Below are 17838 nucleotides of genomic sequence, written 5' to 3' on the forward strand. Positions count from 1 at the left end.
ATAACGGGGACGCAAGTCTAGATCTTCCTTGATACCTTACATACGTGTAAATATCTTAAATACATGATGCATCCGACCCAAATAAGTGATAAACAATCACATGTCCCACAAAATCTTGCGGGAGTCAAGTTTATCCTCAATAAGTGATCCTATCACAAATGACTTGCTCCTGTGCCCTTGCATCTGAAATCCAAATAAGTGAGTATCTCACATTAGCTTATACGTCAAAACAGATGATAAATGGTATACTCACCAGTAAGATGATCTCTCGTGCATACCTTGATACGGGAGTATATTCTGAGGTGGGTAAACATAGTTACTGTCAGCTATTAATACACTTAATTCCATATCTCGAAAACAGTGTTCGAAAGCGTGCTAAAACTTAAGTGGACCACAATACCATTGAACGTCTTGAACTGTCAACATCATTCTAAAAGATTAAAGCTAAATGCGATGGTTCTTGTGTTGGGTACTGACAGTAAAACCGATATGATTCCTTTGCTCCGATTTCACAAAAAAGATAATTAGTGTAAATATGTTCTTAGGTTTAACGTCTTTAATTTAGTTCAAATTGAAAAACCACAAAAAGATTTTGTTTTTTCTTGTTTCTATGTGCGAGTTATCTTATTAAGAATACTCTAGGGTTGTGAAAATTGTTTAAATAAGTTATTAAATGTTGGTTGTTTAATATTTCAATTGTTTATTCTGGGGTATTGGAATTTATTTTCGGGATCCAGGTTTGGGCCGATATCTTCGGGGTCAAGTTTCTTAATCCTGGGTTAAGTGTTTCAGGTCTGGATCGTTCATCTCAAGATGGAATATTTGGAGAAGCTGTGTGCATCTGGATCGTTCATCTCAAGATGGAAATTCATCTCAAGATGGAAGATTTGGAAAGGCTGTGTGCATCTGGATCGTTCATCTCAAGATGGAATATTTGGAGAAGCTGTGTGCATCTGGATCGTTCATCTCAAGATGGAATATTTGGAGAAGCTGTGTGCATCTGGATCGTGCATCTCAAGACTGGGGAAGCAGTGATTTCTAAAAAGAAAGTGACAGAGGAGATTGCTAAGGTGCTGGATCTGATTTGGCTTGCAAACTTAAAGGAAGCACATCTGAAGAAGCTTCGGTGCCTGCCTCTAAAATACAATGAAGAAGATCGTGTTCTAGCTGACCAGTTCATCAAGGTGGTTCAGTTCTGTGTGAAGAACAAGGTCTGGGCAGGAAGCAGCTCTCGAAGAAAGGATGAAGATCTCAAGACCAATGAAGACCATGCACTGATCAAGGGGGAGTTTGTTAATGCACTTTAGGTGATAAGTGCATGACTCCCATGTTACCAATGAAAGTTTGAAGATCTCAAGTTCAATGAAGACCATGCACTGATCAAGGGGGAGTTTGTTAATGCAATTTTGGTGATAAGTGCAAGTCTTCCAATTTATTAGGGTCTTTATTGTACATATGCTCAAAATTAGTCCCAAGATGTTCCTAGGGACAATTTGTCCAAGTTTTGGGAGGATTTCCTTAGTCAGAGTTTTGTGTATAGGACTAAGGTCAGAGTTTTGTATGTGTAGCTTTTGTCTGAGTTTTGTCTAGGCAAAAGGTCTGAGCTTTGTGCTATATGTTTTGTCCGGGCTTTCTAGTTAGTCTTGAAAGTCCGGGTTTCACCTTGTATATATAACTTTATATGGAATAGACAAGGCAACGATTTCTGTGTGAATTTCTATGCCCTAATCATTGTCTTTTGTCTGGCGGCTGCTTTGTGTGAGTGACGTCATTCATCTTCATCAAGAATACTCAGTGTATTCTTGATTTCTCTCTCAAATCCTTGCATTCTAGTGTTTCATCTGCAGTGGTTGATCATCAGGTGGATTCCGCACACCTGTTGGTTGCTTTAGCTGAGTGAGATCTTGGATTAGGAGGCCTTACAAATGTTATGATGTTAATATGTGAATTAAATGAATAACTTTTAAGTAGTTTTAGGATGTTTATATAATTATTATGTTTATGTAGTTTGTTGTGAGTGGTGAAGAAAAACTGGAAACTGGCAGGCTTTGTGTATGGTTGAAAACTGGAAATTATTGTAAATGCAAAAAAAAAAAGTTAAAAAAGGAATTTTATCGGAGATTTTGTCGCTACTAATGATCAGAGTCTTTACCGACGTCGGTCTATTGTGACGACGTGTCGTCGCTAGTGGTTGTACACCTTTAGTGACCATAAGAATTTTTAGCGGTGACAAATGGATCAATACTGACGACCTTAAAAGTATTAGTGGCGAGTGTAGGTCCGGCTAGGAGGATCTAGTCGCCTAATCCTTGTGTACAAACCAACCCGGTTGTGTGGAATCCAACTGGAAAGGCAAACCGAGATAGAACACGCAAATACACGACACACAATATTCACCGATTAACACCTCTGTATTAATGCGTATGAATGGTTCAGTTACAAGCTCAATGTTTACAGATGTATTCTATAAACTCTCAAAGTGTGTGTGTTTTGTGCTCTCAACAATGTGCTCTCTCCAGAGTCTAACATTTTCAGTCTAACTACTGTCTATTTATAGCACCAGACACAACGAAACAGACTAAGACTCGGCGAATCACACTTGGCGAAACAGAAGCTTGGCGAAACAAGGAAATGCTCGACGAAAATGGATCATGTCGACGAAACATGGCTGTTTCGTCGAGATCCTTTGTGATTCGTCCATAATGGGCTTTAACCCAAATGTGTTTCTCCAAATCGTTATAGGCCCAAGCATTGTTTTCTGATTGCCCCAAAGACATGAAACATGCACGTCCATCTTCTCTGTATTCATCAAATTGTAAGATTAGCCAACTTTGTGACATCATCATGACATCATCCTGATGATGTCATGATGATGTGTAAACGGGAATTGGTTGCGGCTCTCCGTGCTTCGAGTGTCAAACTCTGGGGCGCACGACGGACGAATGTCGTGACGTCGGGCTTGATCTGAACCTAACCGTGTCAAAACCAAGTTGAACCGAACCGAGTCGCGACCACATAATATGTATCAACAAACTCCCCCTTGGACGCTACTCGTGAGGTTCATCTTCCATGTCTTCCATGTCGGAGGATCTTCAAAGTCTTCACGTCTTGAAAGCAAAGAGTGTATCAACCAACTCCCCGTTTCATGTAGGAAGTGTGTTGACAAACTCCCCCTTAACATAAGCTCCCCCTTGAGTTATGCTCGTGAAATACTTGATCTTCAGTACTTGAGATCCTTGTGGTGTTGATGATGGTCAGCGGCAACTCGATCATCTTCATCATTTGAGTGCCTTCACGTCGTGTCTTCATTCCGAAGCTTGTCATCGACTATGTTCTCCTTGCCTTTAGTATCTGCACATGCAAGAAATCTAAACGCGTAATGAGAACAATTGCTTGGAATATAGTTAGTATAAACAATTGACACACGTATGACCATGTTTCAAACAAACACCGTCCGACAGTTTGAAAGTTTAATAAATTTATCAATTTTAGATTTTAACTTTCAAAACATGCAGATTTCGACCGTTTATGAAGATTTAGTCGATTCGGTTTTCGTTCAGGTTTCAGGTAACGAGGACTCGAGATCCTACATCGTACGATCGAAAAATAAGATAGAAATAAAATCTTTTTGGATTTTATAAAGTTTATATTAAAACACACCTAAAATCTTTTTGGAATTTTTGAATATTTGAAATGTAAAGACTGAAAGCAGTAAATAAATATTTACAGGCATTTTTTTGCGAGTTTCGAGGGTAAGAGAATCATATCAGTGTACGGTCACGCCAAAACGCTCTTGTTGTTCAATTAGATAACATTAAGATAAGCATCCTATAACAATTATCGGTATTGTTGTCCACATAAGCTCAACTTATCAGATGTAATCATCGCGAGGGGATACGTTAAGGTATGATTTATACTCACCGACCGGTGTTCATCCACATCACGACACATTCCCGTATCAAGGTATGCACGAGGGTTCATCTTACCGGTGAGTATACCGATTATCATCTGTTTGACCGTATATGATGTGAGATACTCACTTATTTTGATTTGAAAACAAGCCCTATGTGATAGAATCACTTATTGATGAGGAACTTGATTTTCAGATGCATGAGGGGCATAGGAGCAAGTCCGTGAACAGGTCAGTACTTTCGTACAGCAGAGAGACGAACTTGACTCCCAGATAAATGTGATATTTTATCACTTATTTGTTTGGACATGTGATTGTTGATCACTTATTGAGGTCGTATGCAGTATGTACACGTATGTATAGTATCATGGAAGATCTAGACTTGCGTCCCAGTTATTTTTCGGTAGAAGATACAACCATGATACCTAGATGATAAGCAGCATAAAGACCGAATATCTCAGAACCTCGGCAATCTATCAAACAAAATTTCGGTACTAAGACCATATGCCAATGAGTGGTTCCCACCTGGTCTTCAGTCGATTTAAGATTTATATCACCCTGCACACTTTAAAATGATTGTGAGCCTACCGATACATCTTATATAGAGCTGCTTATCGTTTTTCATTTAAGGTTTAAAGAGGTTTGGATAGACCACTGATGTACTATCATTTTCTCTTTTGCTCGCCAGGAAACTCATTTTTTTTAATTTTTTATTGTTTTTGTGTTTTTGAAATTTTTCGATGTTTTTGGATTTTCAAGTTTGGATTTACTCCCCCTAAAATCAATAAACTAAGACAAATTTAAAACACAAAGGTATTTACAAAAATGATTTTCCGATGTTGGTTTTACTCTTGCTTGACCTTAATGCCGTTTACCAATAATAAAAAGTCAAATCTTGATTTGTCAAATGCTTTGGTAAAAAGGTCGGCACGTTGGTCATCAGTGTGGACCTTAACAACATCGATTAGCCTTTTATCAAAGCAATCACGTATGAAGTGATATTTGATTTCGATGTGTTTGGTCTATGAATGCTGCACAGGATTTCTAAAAACTGACATCCAGCCGTTGTGGATTTGCCGTCGATTTTGCATCCGCCAAAATCAGAATCACTAAAAGCGATCAATTCAAAGTTATTATCCCTAGGGTACCATAGACCGGTGTCAGGGCAACCCTTCAAATAACGAAAAATCCTGAAAGCGATCAGAATCACTGAAAGCGATCAATTCAAAGTTATTATCCCTAGGGTACCATAGACCGGTGTCAGGGCAACCCTTCAAATAACGAAAAATCCTTTTGACAGCCGCAAGATGTGAGGCCTTCGGGTTGACTTGATATCTGGCAAGAAGGCACGTTGGGTACATTATATCTGGTCTTGATGCTGTGAGGTACATAAGAGATCCGATCATTGCGCGGTAGTATGAGGGGCTAACAGCTTCACCCTTCAAGTCTGGAGTAATTCCGTGATTTTGTGGCAATGGGGTACCGATGGGCGTTGCATCAGACATCTGGAACCGGCTCAAGATGTCACCAAAATATTTAGTCTGATGGATGAATATCCCAGACTCATTTTTTTTCACTTGTAGGCCCAAGAAGAAGGTCATTTCCCCCATTGCACTCATCTCGAATTTATCCTGCATAATGCGCTCGAAATTCCTACACAAGACATCATTAGTAGAACTAAAAATAATATCATCAACGTATACCTGTACCAGTAGAAGATCTCCATCTTGTTCTTTGATGAAGAGAGTACAATCGATTAGACCTCTGCGAAAACCATTCTCCAGCAGATAATTAGATAAGGTTGCGTACCAAGCTCGCGGTGCTTGATGTAGACCATAGAGAGCTTTGTTGAGCAACCAAACCCGATCGGGATGGATAGGATTTTCAAAACCTGGAGGCTGTTCGACGTACACCTCTTCTTCAACCACACCATGTAAGAATGCACTTTTGACGTCCATCTGGTAAACTTTGAATCCTTTGAATGAGGCATAAGCCAGAAAGATCCGAATTGCTTCTAGACGTGCAACAGGTGCATAAACTTCGTTGTAGTCGATCCCTTCAATCTGACGAAAACCTTGAACGACTAAACGTGCTTTGTTTCGGATAACAACTCCACGGTCATCCTTTTTGCATTTGAACACCCAATGGGTACCAATCTTCTTGTAGCCAGCAGGTTTCTCTACGAGTTTCCAGACACCAAGCTTCTGGAATTGTTGCAGTTCTTCCTGCATTGCTTCAACCCATGAGTTATCTTTCATAGCTTCTTTCCAAGTTCTTGGTTCTTCCTGTGAAACATAACACGCGAAAGACCAATCATTTTGTTGACCAGATTCTCGAATAGCTGCATACAACCCTGCATTGTTGTTGTTCCGCAACATGTTTCTTGTTTGAATGCCACTTTGCACATTTCCGATGATGTTTTTTTGAGGATGGGTATTATGAATCCTTGTTTCAGGATTATCTCGAACTAGAATGTTTGTACCCAGGTTGTTGAGATTGAGATCAACAACCAATTCAATGCCCGGAATTGACGAAGAGGATGATGCAGTAGCTTCAGCTGTTCTAGGGGCATCTACTGGAGGAGTACCCTCTGAAGTACTATGAACTGCTGTTGTTGGAGCTTCTTGATCTGCATCGAGAAATTCATCATCCTCTGAAGATTCGTTCAATTTGGTAGCATCGTGAAAGTCCTCATTGTCGAGAGCATTGTTGTTCACTGAAGACGGTTCTTGATTTACAAGAATTGGACGAACCACCGGTGAAACTGTTGCGTTGTCACTCTCGAAAAACATCCTTGCCGCAGCATTTTCTTCAACGGCTTCAACATTGATCGAATTGAAAAAGTTATCGTACTCAAACATCCAAGGCTGACCAGGACATTTGACTGGCAATGTGTGCCTTTGTACTCTGACCTCAGACCATTCCTCGACCCTTTTAGTCTCTAGATTCCAGACTCTTAAGTTCGGGGTGGCATACCCAAGAAAGTATCCTTCAATTGCTTTTGCCCCAAACTTTCCATTAGGATCGATTATTGTGCAAGGAGCTCCAAACGGTTCAAGATATGATAAATCTGGTTTCCGTTTGTGAAGAAGCTCAAAGGAGGTCTTGTTGTGCCTTTTGACTGTGAGGACTCGGTTCAATGTATAACATGCAGAGGCCACAGCTTCACTCCAGAATGGAAAGAATGGAATGGGCAACTGCGACTCCACCAACATAGTCCTAGCAGTCTCGATCAATGTGCGGTTCTTACGTTCAGCGACGCCATTCTGTTGAGGAGTATAAGCTGCACTAAATTCGTGAAGAATACCTTTTGAAGTGCAAAACTCTGCCATGGCATGATTTTTAAATTCTGTACCATTGTCGCTACGTATCCGCCTAACCTTCAACTTGTACAAATTCTCAATCTGAATGATTAAGTTTTTGATAATGCCAAAGGTTTCACTTTTGTGTGCCATGAACGCCACCCAAGAAAATCTTGAATAATCATCAGTTATCACGAGGCAATATTGATCATTCCTAATACTTTTGTGTTTGACAGGAGCGAACAAATCCATGTGCAAACGTTCAAGAGGAACTACCACCGTGTTGATCTTCTTAGTAGGGTGTGGCTTCTTCGTTTGTTTTCCTTTTTGGCACGAAACACAGACGTCTTGAAGATGGAAGTTTTTAAGAGGAACACCATTCATCAATTCATTTGCCACCAAATGATTCCTTTTGCGTAAGTGAATGTGACCCATTCGCCTGTGCCAAGAAATTGAGTCTTTTTCTGTGGCTTTGGAAACGAAACATGTTGCTTGTGCAGACGTTGTGATAGCTTGGCTCATATCAAGGACATACAAGTCATTGATCCTTGGAGCAGATAAAAGAATCCATTCTTTTGGAATTTTGAAGCCGGGCTTCAGCACATAACATCCATTAGCATCAAAGTGTACTGAGAACTGCTTGTCACAAATTTGAGAAACACTAAGAAGATTGTGATCAAGTTGTTGCACGAAGTTGATCTTATCAAAACTGACAATCCCGTTGGATATCATTCCTTCACCCGTAATATATCCGCCCTTATCTCCAGCAAAAGCAACAAAACCTCTTCTAATAGATTTGACGTCATAGAGAAGCTTCATGTCGCCTGTCATGTGCCTGGATGCCTCACTATCAACAATCCAATGACTACTGATAGTTCCTCCTGGAACACCCTGCACATGAACTCAATTGATTAGTTGGAGATGGGGACCCAAGCCATTGTGGTCTTGGGTCTTTCATTTTCATCAACAACAATAACTTCTTTTCTTTGATGATTTGTAAATTGTGATGGTCCCCCTGATTCAGTAACCGTTTTTGGTTTCCAGGTCTGTTTTGTTTTACCAGTGTTGTTCTTTAAAATTTTAACTTCATGGTTGTCAGAAGTTTTTGAATTTTCTGGTTTGACAGAAACAGATGTTTTGTTAACCACATCGGTTTTAATCGCTTTTTCAATTTTCTTGACCTGTTGGCGTTTCTGTTTCTTTTCCCTTTCTCTTACAAGGCGGGGATCTTGTTTTACAGAAATAGATCGCTTGCGGTCAGTTTTGTCACGGGGATCATCAACTTTGCCTTTTTGTTTATGAAGGTATGGACAATTTCGAATTACATGTCCAATTGTTCCACACTCAAAACATGATCTTCGTTCAACAAACCCCGAAGTATCATGTGATCGTCTTGCCGGTAATGATGAACTTTGTGAACCCGAGGTACTAGGTTTTGAACTGCTTGGTTCATTTCTTTTTAACACAGTTGCTTTCTTAACAAAATCTAAGTTAGATTTGTTTTCAAACGTTTCAATTTTGTCCGTTCCCTTAGATTTCACAAAGTTCACATTCTTGTTCTTCTTTTGATTCAGCTTCTTTTGAGCTTGAGTCGTTGATTTTCCTTTTGGCTTGGTGTGATTTTGCTGTTTTTGCACTGTTGGTAATTTCTTATTGCCAAATTGTTTTCGTACTTCGGCCTTTGGGATAGGAGGACATTGTGTTACTGTAACATGTGATCCTGTCTTTCCCAAAAACTTACTTGTCGAATTTTCAAAGACTTTACTGATTAAAGATTGGTTAACATTTTTAATGGGAAAATCTTTGTCTGAATAAATTTTATCATCACCAACTAGAGTGTATAGCAAATTCACACTCTCCGACTCTTTTGCAGACGAAGACTCGATTGCAACAGTCTTAGCGGGTTTTGCTGGAGGATCACATAAAATGTAATTCTCAAGAGGTATGTCCTCGTCCTTGATTACCGCATCAGACTTTGCTTTTGCTGGAATAGCATCATCGGATTCATCATCAGAAGAATCAACATCCTCAATAATGACTGGAGGATCCTGATTCTGTTATGCAGAAGACACACATGTATCTGCTGATACGTCTGAATCGGATGATACTTCTTTCTTGTATCCGAGTCCTGTTGCAAATTCCTTAACATCTAGAGGAACAGATGGTTCAAAGAAAGTTCTATCTTCCTCGTCAGGCATTGCATCATAATTGTGTCTCACATGTGGTGGACATTTCTTGTAACCTATGCATGTGACATCCCGTTTTTCTTTCTGAACGTCAATGATGTGATCCAACACATAGCTAGAGCTCAAATAACTGTCTAGCTTAAGCTCGATCACCTCACTTTTATTTTTCACACAAGCCATTTCCTTTTGCATAATCTCAAGGCTAGTTATGTACAAATTAATGTCAATTTGTTTTCTGGAAACCATTTTAGTTAATTCGGTTTTATCTTTCTTTAATTTCTCAATTACCGATTTAAACTCCTTTTCATGGTTTTCATAAAACATATTGGCTTCAGTGCACTTCGAAAGATCCACGGTCAACTTCTGGTTGTGGATAAACGTCACATCATATTTCTCTTGCAAAGCCTCGTGTTTGCTTTGCAATTCACACCACTTGGCATTCAATGTAACATGTTTGTCTTGCAAGTCAAACAAACTAGCTTGTAAAGCATCATGTTTACCTTGCAACTCAGACATGTTTGCCTCTAAATCAGCACAATTAACACTCATCCTAACACAATTATCACATACAACAGCAGTGGGTTCATCGACACATACCTGACTTGATGAACTGTCGACATTAGCCATAAAGGCTGAATGGAGAGAAGACGAAGAATAAGCAGCTTGATCCACCAGAATAGATCTCCTATGAGTTCCTGATGCTGCTTCCTCCAGAAGCTCATCAATATCTGCATCAACTGACTCACTTGATGTCTCACCCACATGATCATCGCCTGAACTCGAGGATTCTTCATCTGAACTCCTACTATAACCAGAAGAGTCCTCATCCTCAGAGGTTTCACCACCACTGGCGGAAGATTCTCCACCACTGGCGTGATTTAAAGCCTTCACAACTTCAGCAAAACATGCTGTTCCATCTGGAGCATCACCACTCAACTGAATTGACCAGTCACAACCTTCATCTACTTGAACCACAAGTGCCTGGTTGGCATTTGATGGTCCTGCTTGGCTTTGGTTGTTGACAGGTATCAACGTACGCTCAGTGTTCCTATTCTGATTCTGCTGGTTGCCTTGGTTTCTGAAAGGATTCTGGTTCCTATGCTGTGCTGGCTTTGTGCATTCCCTTTTGAAGTGACCCCGTTCACCACAGTTGAAGCACTTCACTGCCTGTTTATCGAACCCATACTTGGTGTCTTTCTTGCTTTCCAAGCTGGTTCTGCCAGTTCTTTCCATGAAATCCTTTGCCCTCCTCACAGCACTTGCAAAGGCCCACTTAATGTCCATTAAATCCATCTCTTCCTTGTCGATCTGCTGATAGTCTTCTTGTGTCAGATTAATGTTGCCAATCTGACCTTCCACTAACCCACAATATGCGCTCACCAAAGTGTTAAGTAGCTCCATGTGTTCCTTTGCTACTTCCACACTTACCTTTGAAAAACTTGATGTGTCAAGCCGTACTGTATTTGGCTTCGATTGCTGACTAGCAGATGATGTGCTTCCATAACACGCTTGTTGTTGAGCAGGAAGTGGATTCCCATAGAAATCAGTTGCTACAGTAGATGGCCGATAGGCTTGCTGTTGAGGAACTGGCTGTAGAGGATTCCCATACAGATCTGTTGTTGGAGCTGGCTTGACAGGAACCTGTATCGGATTGCCATATAGATTTGTGCTTGTGAGGAATGCCGTCTGAAGAGGAGCATGAGACACTGGTCTTGCAGAAGAGGTGCTAGAGGTTCCATAATACATCTCTGGATTCTGTGGAACTGGAACCTTCTTTGCCTTTAGAGTTTCTTCTTGATCCTTATTCTCCAAAAGCTGCACGAAGTCGTTGATGTTTGTTATAGCCAAAACCCTGTTGTATTTCAGAATCTCCAAGAAACTATTCCACTGGGGTGGCAACGCATCAGCAAACTTCTTTACTACCTCAACTGGAGTTGTCATAACCCCAAAATTACCCAACTCTGTAAGCAAGTGATAGAACCGATTTGTCATGTCTCCCAACGATTCCTTATCCATACACGTGAAGCCATCGAATTCTTTCTTGAGTAGATCGTGTCGCAATTGACGTGTTGCTTCACTACCTACCCCTCTGGTCTTCAACGCATCCCACAATTTCTTCGTTGTCTTGAAACTGACAAATTGATGGTAGATATCTTTGCTTAATGCCTGAGTGAGAATGGCATATGCTTTCTTCTCCAGATCATACGTCTTTTTCTGATCTTCTGGAAGATCGGCAAACGTAGCAGCAGATGAAGCGGCAACCTCTATTGTTTGATCGAAATCTGTGGTGAAACGTAACCACAACTCTGTATTTTGCCCCAGCACGTAAGTGTAGAACCTATCAACCCATCCTGGATATTCATTTAAGTGCATCAACTTAGGAGGCCGATTCAAACTTCCGGTTTCGCTTTCGCTCAATAAAATGCTTTGAATACTGGGCGTCTGATTTGATACGAAAGCCCATTGACCGGTTGGTATAGCATTTGCTTGCGAAGAAGTGGATACGGGTGATTCGGCCCATGAGGGAGATAAACTCGTATTCCTGTATTTTCCCTCATCCGGAGCCGGAGTTCCCCACCAACTTGGATTCATCGTTGATGTTTATGAATGAACACCTGAGAAACACACTCAAATCAAACAGTTAAATAATAATTGCAACCTTCTGTTAAAAGTAGACAAGTGTTTCGACGAAACAAGTTTCCAACTCTTATGAGTGACGAAACAGGCCAAAGATTATCAAAGGCCCAAGTGATCAGCGAAACAAAGAGGGCCCAACTTAATTGACGAAACAAATCCTTTATGGGCTTGACGAAACAAATTCTGCTATTGTTTGTTGACGAAACAAACAATGAAGGCCCAACCTTTGTAAGCCCAAATTAATATAACGAAAATAAAAATTCTGTTTTATTAATTGGCTTTTTGATGGCGAAACCGGCCCAAAGACAGAATCACGTGTTAAATTGACGAAACAAACTTTGTGTCTTTTAAATTTTGCTTTTGGGCTCTTGACGAAACAAACTTTTCAATTTTGGGCCTTTAGTCAACGAAACAGAATTATTAATGTGAGCTTTCTATTTTGACGAAACAAGTCCAAATAATTAACAAGCAAATCAAAGGCCCAAAAGTAATCACGTGTTAAATTGACGAAACAAACTTTGTGTCTTTTAAATTTTGCTTTTGGGCTCTTGACGAAACAAACTTTTCAATTTTGGGCCTTTAGTCAACGAAACAGAATTATTAATGTGAGCTTTCTATTTTGACGAAACAAGTCCAAATAATTAACAAGCAAATCAAAGGCCCAAAAGTGTATAGTTGACGAAAATGAATTTTGTTTGGTTGATAATACTTATGACGAAACTGAAGTTTTGTTTCGCCAAGATGTGTTTCGTCGAAAAAGATGTCAGGGGTTGGTAAACTTTTCAAAATTTATCCTTATCCTGACACAACAGTTCCTTCTTTCGGCTAAGACATACCCATTTCACCAACCAAGCATGGTTTCTAATATTTTAATGTTTTAACACTTCTCAATGCACAAACAACTTTCCAAATAATTTCTCAAAGATCAAAAAGTGTAAATTTTTGAAGAACACTATGAATATGGCAAGAACACTATAAACTTTCCGGTAAAACTATGAGTTTTCCGGTGACCCGAGACTTTCCGAACACGCGATTTTGCTAAAATGATTAATCAAAACCAACCACTAACATGAGAACATGATAAACAACAAGGTTTTTAACAAAACACAAAGCAAAAACACAAGATATTTGAAGATTTGACCAGATTTTTCAAGAAAAATAAAAACTTCAAACACCCGGAAAACACCCGAAAACACTCGGTTTTAAAAAGGAGAAGAGCCAAAGCACTGATACCACTTGTAGGTCCGGCTAGGAGGATCTAGTCGCCTAATCCTTGTGTACAAACCAACCCGGTTGTGCGGAATCCAACCGGAAAGGCAAACCGAGATAGAACACACAAATACACGACACACAATATTCACCGATTACCACCTCTGTATTAATGCGTATGAAAGGTTCAGTTACAAGCTCAATGTTTACAGATGTATTCTATAAACTCTCAAAGTGTGTGTGTGTTCTGTGCTCTCAACAATGTGCTCTCTCCAGAGTCTAACATTTTCAGTCTAACTACTGTCTATTTATAGCACCAGACACAACGAAACAGACTAAGACTCGGCGAATCACAGTTGGCGAAACAGAAGCTTGGCGAAACAAGGAAATGCTAGACGAAAATGGATCATGTCGACGAAACATGGCTGTTTCGTCGAGATCCTTTGTGATTCGTCCATAATGGGCTTTGGCCCAAATGTGTATCTCCAAATCGTTATAGGCCCAAGCATTGTTTTCTGATTGGCCCAAAGACATGAAACATGCACGTCCATCTTCTCTGTATTCATCAAATTGTAAGATTAGCCAACTTTGTGACATCATCATGACATCATCCTGATGATGTCATGATGATGTGTAAACGGGAATTGGTTGCGGCTCTCCGTGCTTCGCGTGTCAAACTCTGGGGCGCACGACGGAGGAATGTCGTGATGTCGGGCTTGAGCCGAACCTAACCGTGTCAAAACCAAGTTGAACCGAACCGAGTCGCGACCACATAATATGTATCAACAGCGAGGATTAGTACCTTTAGCTTTAGCGGCGAGTATTGCCTCTTCTCTTGTAGTGTAGTGACATAATGATGGCGGCTCTCCAGAATCACAGAAACATTGATTTGAGTAGTCCCACAAAGGGATTGGGTTGGGAAGGATTGTCAACTTCCTATAGCTAATGAAATCCTTTTGGGATTCAGCCAAATTTCCACAATTAGTAACCCTGCCCCCGCCAGCATCCACCACTGCCGCCACCTGCAACCACCGCCGCCACCTGCAACCACCGCTACCACTACCAGTACCACCTATCACCTCCGACCACCGCTACCACTGCCACCTATCACCACCGACCACCGCTACTCACCATTGATTTTTTTACTTTGTCTTTTCTTGACTACCAAACAACACATATTAATGATTCTTTTCATTCACATGGTACGCAAACAAGACAGAGAATGATAATGGTTCATTCCTTTACCTCGTACATTCCATTATCCATCCATTCTATAACACCATACTAAACAGACCCTTAGAATGTAATCCCATATATCAAGTCACGCCCAGTGGTAGTCAGGAGGGTGCAAAGCACCCAACGCCGAGCACAGGACCGGGACAAAGGACGTCAAGAACACATTTATTATGAACGAACAATGACTTAGCCGAAGTTGACTTTTATGAAACAACCACCCATGTATGTTAATTCTCGCCTACCTATGTTTGTTCACCTACAAAACCATAGCTAGGTGAGAAAAAATATTTGGATGTAAAATTACAACTTGAAGATATGAAAGATTACACTTACAGAAATAAATGGAGGGGGTAGAATGAAAATTAAAAAATCGGCAAAAACTGTGAATTTTTGTTGGGTGACCCAATTATAAAAGCCTACTATCGTTGTTATTCTTTTGTTAGGTTATATTCTGCCGTCAGACAATTAGCTAGATGACCGCAGTATCGTCCTTGTTTGATGAAATCGAGCCCATTGATATCGCAAAATCATGTGTGAGTGGTATCGTCCGTCATCTGTTTTTGCCTTTTGATTTTTTCATGACTGAGAATTGATCGCATCTTGCAGGATGTTGAAGAAACGTCGTTGACTGTTTATAGGATTTCGGAGGACGATCTCATCTCAGGTAACTGTTTATTGATTAAATTTTGTATTCGTCTTAAATCTGTTGCAAATTTAGCACGTTTTCTATAAAATTTTTGAGCCGATTTTGTGGATCTACGATTTACTATATATGTTTGATTTGATGGGTTTTTTTATGTGAATTGCGGATCTTACCGATCATATTCCTCCTGATTTTGAATATCACACGCATTGTATAATGGAAATTAGACCAAGATAATTTTTTTAAACACAGTTAAGTTTGTATATAATAGAATCTAAAATTAAAAGTCATTGTTAGGGATTGATTGAGTCAACAAGATGTCAAAATATTTATACTGAATCTGGTTTGGTATCTCTGTATAATATTTTGGTAAAATCAATCATGATTTATAATTGCCCTCAATTTTGCATATCAGTCTTATGGAGTTGCTGGAAGGTGTTGATCGTCAATTCAAAAAACTTTGGTGGCTTCTTAAGAGATCTATGATGGATTGTTTGAAAATTTACACTCTTTTGTGAAAAGATATATGGCAGGTAACGAAACTGAGTCATGCCATTATATGTGAACGATGAGAGCTTTGAGACAAAAGTCAATAATAAACAAAGTACTGTAGTCAAACTAGCTTTACACTCATCGGTCACATTAGAAAGCAATTGAGACAAAAGCTCTTGCAGCCTCCACCCTCTGAAAATCTTTTTTCCAGGAAGAGACTTTTTGATTCTTTTTTTGGATACATTGACCAGTTTTGGTGTTCACCGCTTCTATAGAACTTCCCATAGTAATACCATATAACATTTGGCATATCTTTATCCCCCATGAACTTGTTCACAACGCGAAGATTCTTGCCAAATATATATAAACCAATAATAAAACTATCATGTTCAATCGTGCTCCAACATTCTTCACTTGATGAACACGGAACTGAAACCAAACCATTGTTAGTTTCACAACCTACATTACAAAACTCACCCTTTCTCCCCATTTCCCACCAAACCCTTCACCTTTCTCACGGATTCTCCCCCAAATCGGTTCATTCTCATCAATTTCACCAAATTCTCCTATAAATCGGTTAGTAATGTTTGTTTTAAGTTGAATTTCTTCTTTATTTTGTAACATATTTTGTTAATTTCTTGATTTTTTTGTGTATATATGTCTGTATGCTAGATAAATCCGCCCACCCACCACATCTTCGATCAAGACGAAGTCACTTCGAGTTGAAATGAAGCCACAGATCAAGACGACGGACACGAAGACAATGGCGGTGATGATAACATGATGTAGTTTTACACGTTTTATGCAATGTTATGATGTTAATATGTGAATTAAATGAATAACTTTTAAGTAGGTTTAGGATGTTTATATAATTATTATGTTTATGTAGTTTGTTTGTGAGTTGAGAAGAAAAAACTGGAAATTGGCAGGTTTTGTGTATCGTTGAAAACCGGAAATGATTTTAAATGCAAAAAAAAAAAAAAAAAGTAAAAGATAAAAAAGGACTTTTAGCGGAGATTTTGTGGCTACTAAGTATCAGAGTCTTTACCGACGTAGGTATATTGTGACGACGTGTCGTCGCTAGTGGTTGTACACCTTTAGCGACGATAAGAATTTTTAGCGGCACTTGATGCTGTCGGTTCTTATATTGTAGAAATTTTGTTAACTTTTTGGGTTAAAAGAATAAACTATAACTTACTAATTACAATAATGTGTATGGTTACAGCTGCTGTTAGGTATTATGGCTTCTGCAACAGGAGCAGCAGGAGTAGGATACATAGGATTCAAAGGAAACAATCACGCAGGATGGACCAAGATTTGCAACGTCTACGGTTCCTTCTGCAGGCATATTGCAGCCTCTATTGCTGTGTCACTCTTACCCTCTGTAGCACTTCTGCTGCTTGTTTGGTTCTCCGTTTTTGTGCTTTCGAAGAAAATCTCAAGGAGTTAGTTTGGTTGACGCGCGATATGTTTCCTGTATGTATTAGTTTTACGATATTTCCCTTCACATTGTGAGCTTTCTCAAGATTTCATGTAATGGCATAAAAATGATATGTTATTTCACACGCTTGTGGAAGCAAGCATAGTTTAATTTAAGCTTAAAAGTTTGTGAAAACAACCCAAACTTCTTACTCAAAACTCTCTAGACAAATAATATTTAAAATAATAATAATACTTGTATAATTGACTTATCTAGTTTAACAAAGAGAGCAACCTGTTATTACATGATGCATTTGATATTAACATGAGTAATTAAGATGGTACATATAGATATTTCACTAAAATAATGTATTTAATTATTATTTTTAACAATGGATGTATACTAGAGAAAAAAAACTCATGTTAGCGTGGGCCCGGTTAAGACAAAATAGTTTGGCCAGAATAAGGCAACACGCTCTCCAATACAAGAAAGTCGTTGCTATTAAAAAAGAAAAGGAAAAAAAACTCGAGCAAATATACTTTTACTTCTAACATCTAATAAATGTGTATGATTGATCATCTCTTGGCCTAGTGACACTAACTAGTGTTTACTCCTATCAAAGTGGTGCATGTTTAAGTCTCGGAAAGTGAACAATAAATGCATTTTAGGAGTATTAGAAGAATTTATGCTCACCATTCAAAAATTTAGATACAGCGGAAATTATTTAATAATTCAACTATTTGACTATTTCCCGCCCCCGTATATCACCATCTTCTACGCCCCTTTGAATCTGAACAAAACTA

The 17838-nt window shown here is 39.3% G+C and overlaps 1 protein-coding gene across 6 annotated transcripts; it reads left to right on the forward strand.

The window, feature by feature from the left end:
• Window positions 1–14903: 14903 nt before the first annotated feature.
• On the forward strand, window positions 14904–17233 carry LOC110897356. Of its 6 annotated transcripts, none has more exons than XR_002568579.2 (5): window positions 14905–15013; window positions 15087–15144; window positions 15539–16191; window positions 16288–16400; window positions 16841–17233. XR_002568579.2 is itself a non-coding variant. In XM_022144111.2 (3 exons), the coding sequence occupies exons 1-3, from the start codon at window positions 14954–14956 to the stop codon at window positions 17128–17130; spliced, it is 408 nt and encodes a 135-aa protein (XP_021999803.1). In that variant the 5' UTR covers window positions 14904–14953; the 3' UTR covers window positions 17131–17233. The 6 variants fall into 6 exon arrangements, 1 of the variants encoding a protein (XP_021999803.1); XR_002568581.2 differs by having other exon boundaries at window positions 16288–16384; XR_002568578.2 differs by lacking the exon at window positions 16841–17233 and having other exon boundaries at window positions 16288–16548.
• Window positions 17234–17838: the final 605 nt, after the last annotated feature.

Source organism: Helianthus annuus, chromosome 13 (assembly GCF_002127325.2).
Source record: "Helianthus annuus cultivar XRQ/B chromosome 13, HanXRQr2.0-SUNRISE, whole genome shotgun sequence".
NCBI classification, from domain to species: Eukaryota; Viridiplantae; Streptophyta; class Magnoliopsida; order Asterales; family Asteraceae; genus Helianthus; species Helianthus annuus.

Coding starts and splice junctions, on each gene's coding strand:
- LOC110897356 (XM_022144111.2), top strand. CDS start 14,954: ATGACCGCAGTATCGTCCTTGTTTGATGAAATCGAGCCCATTGATATC. Junction 15,014..15,086: donor TTGATATCGCAAAATCATGT/GTGAGTGGTATC, acceptor CGCATCTTGCAG/GATGTTGAAGAAACGTCGTT. Junction 15,145..16,840: donor GGAGGACGATCTCATCTCAG/GTAACTGTTTAT, acceptor GTATGGTTACAG/CTGCTGTTAGGTATTATGGC.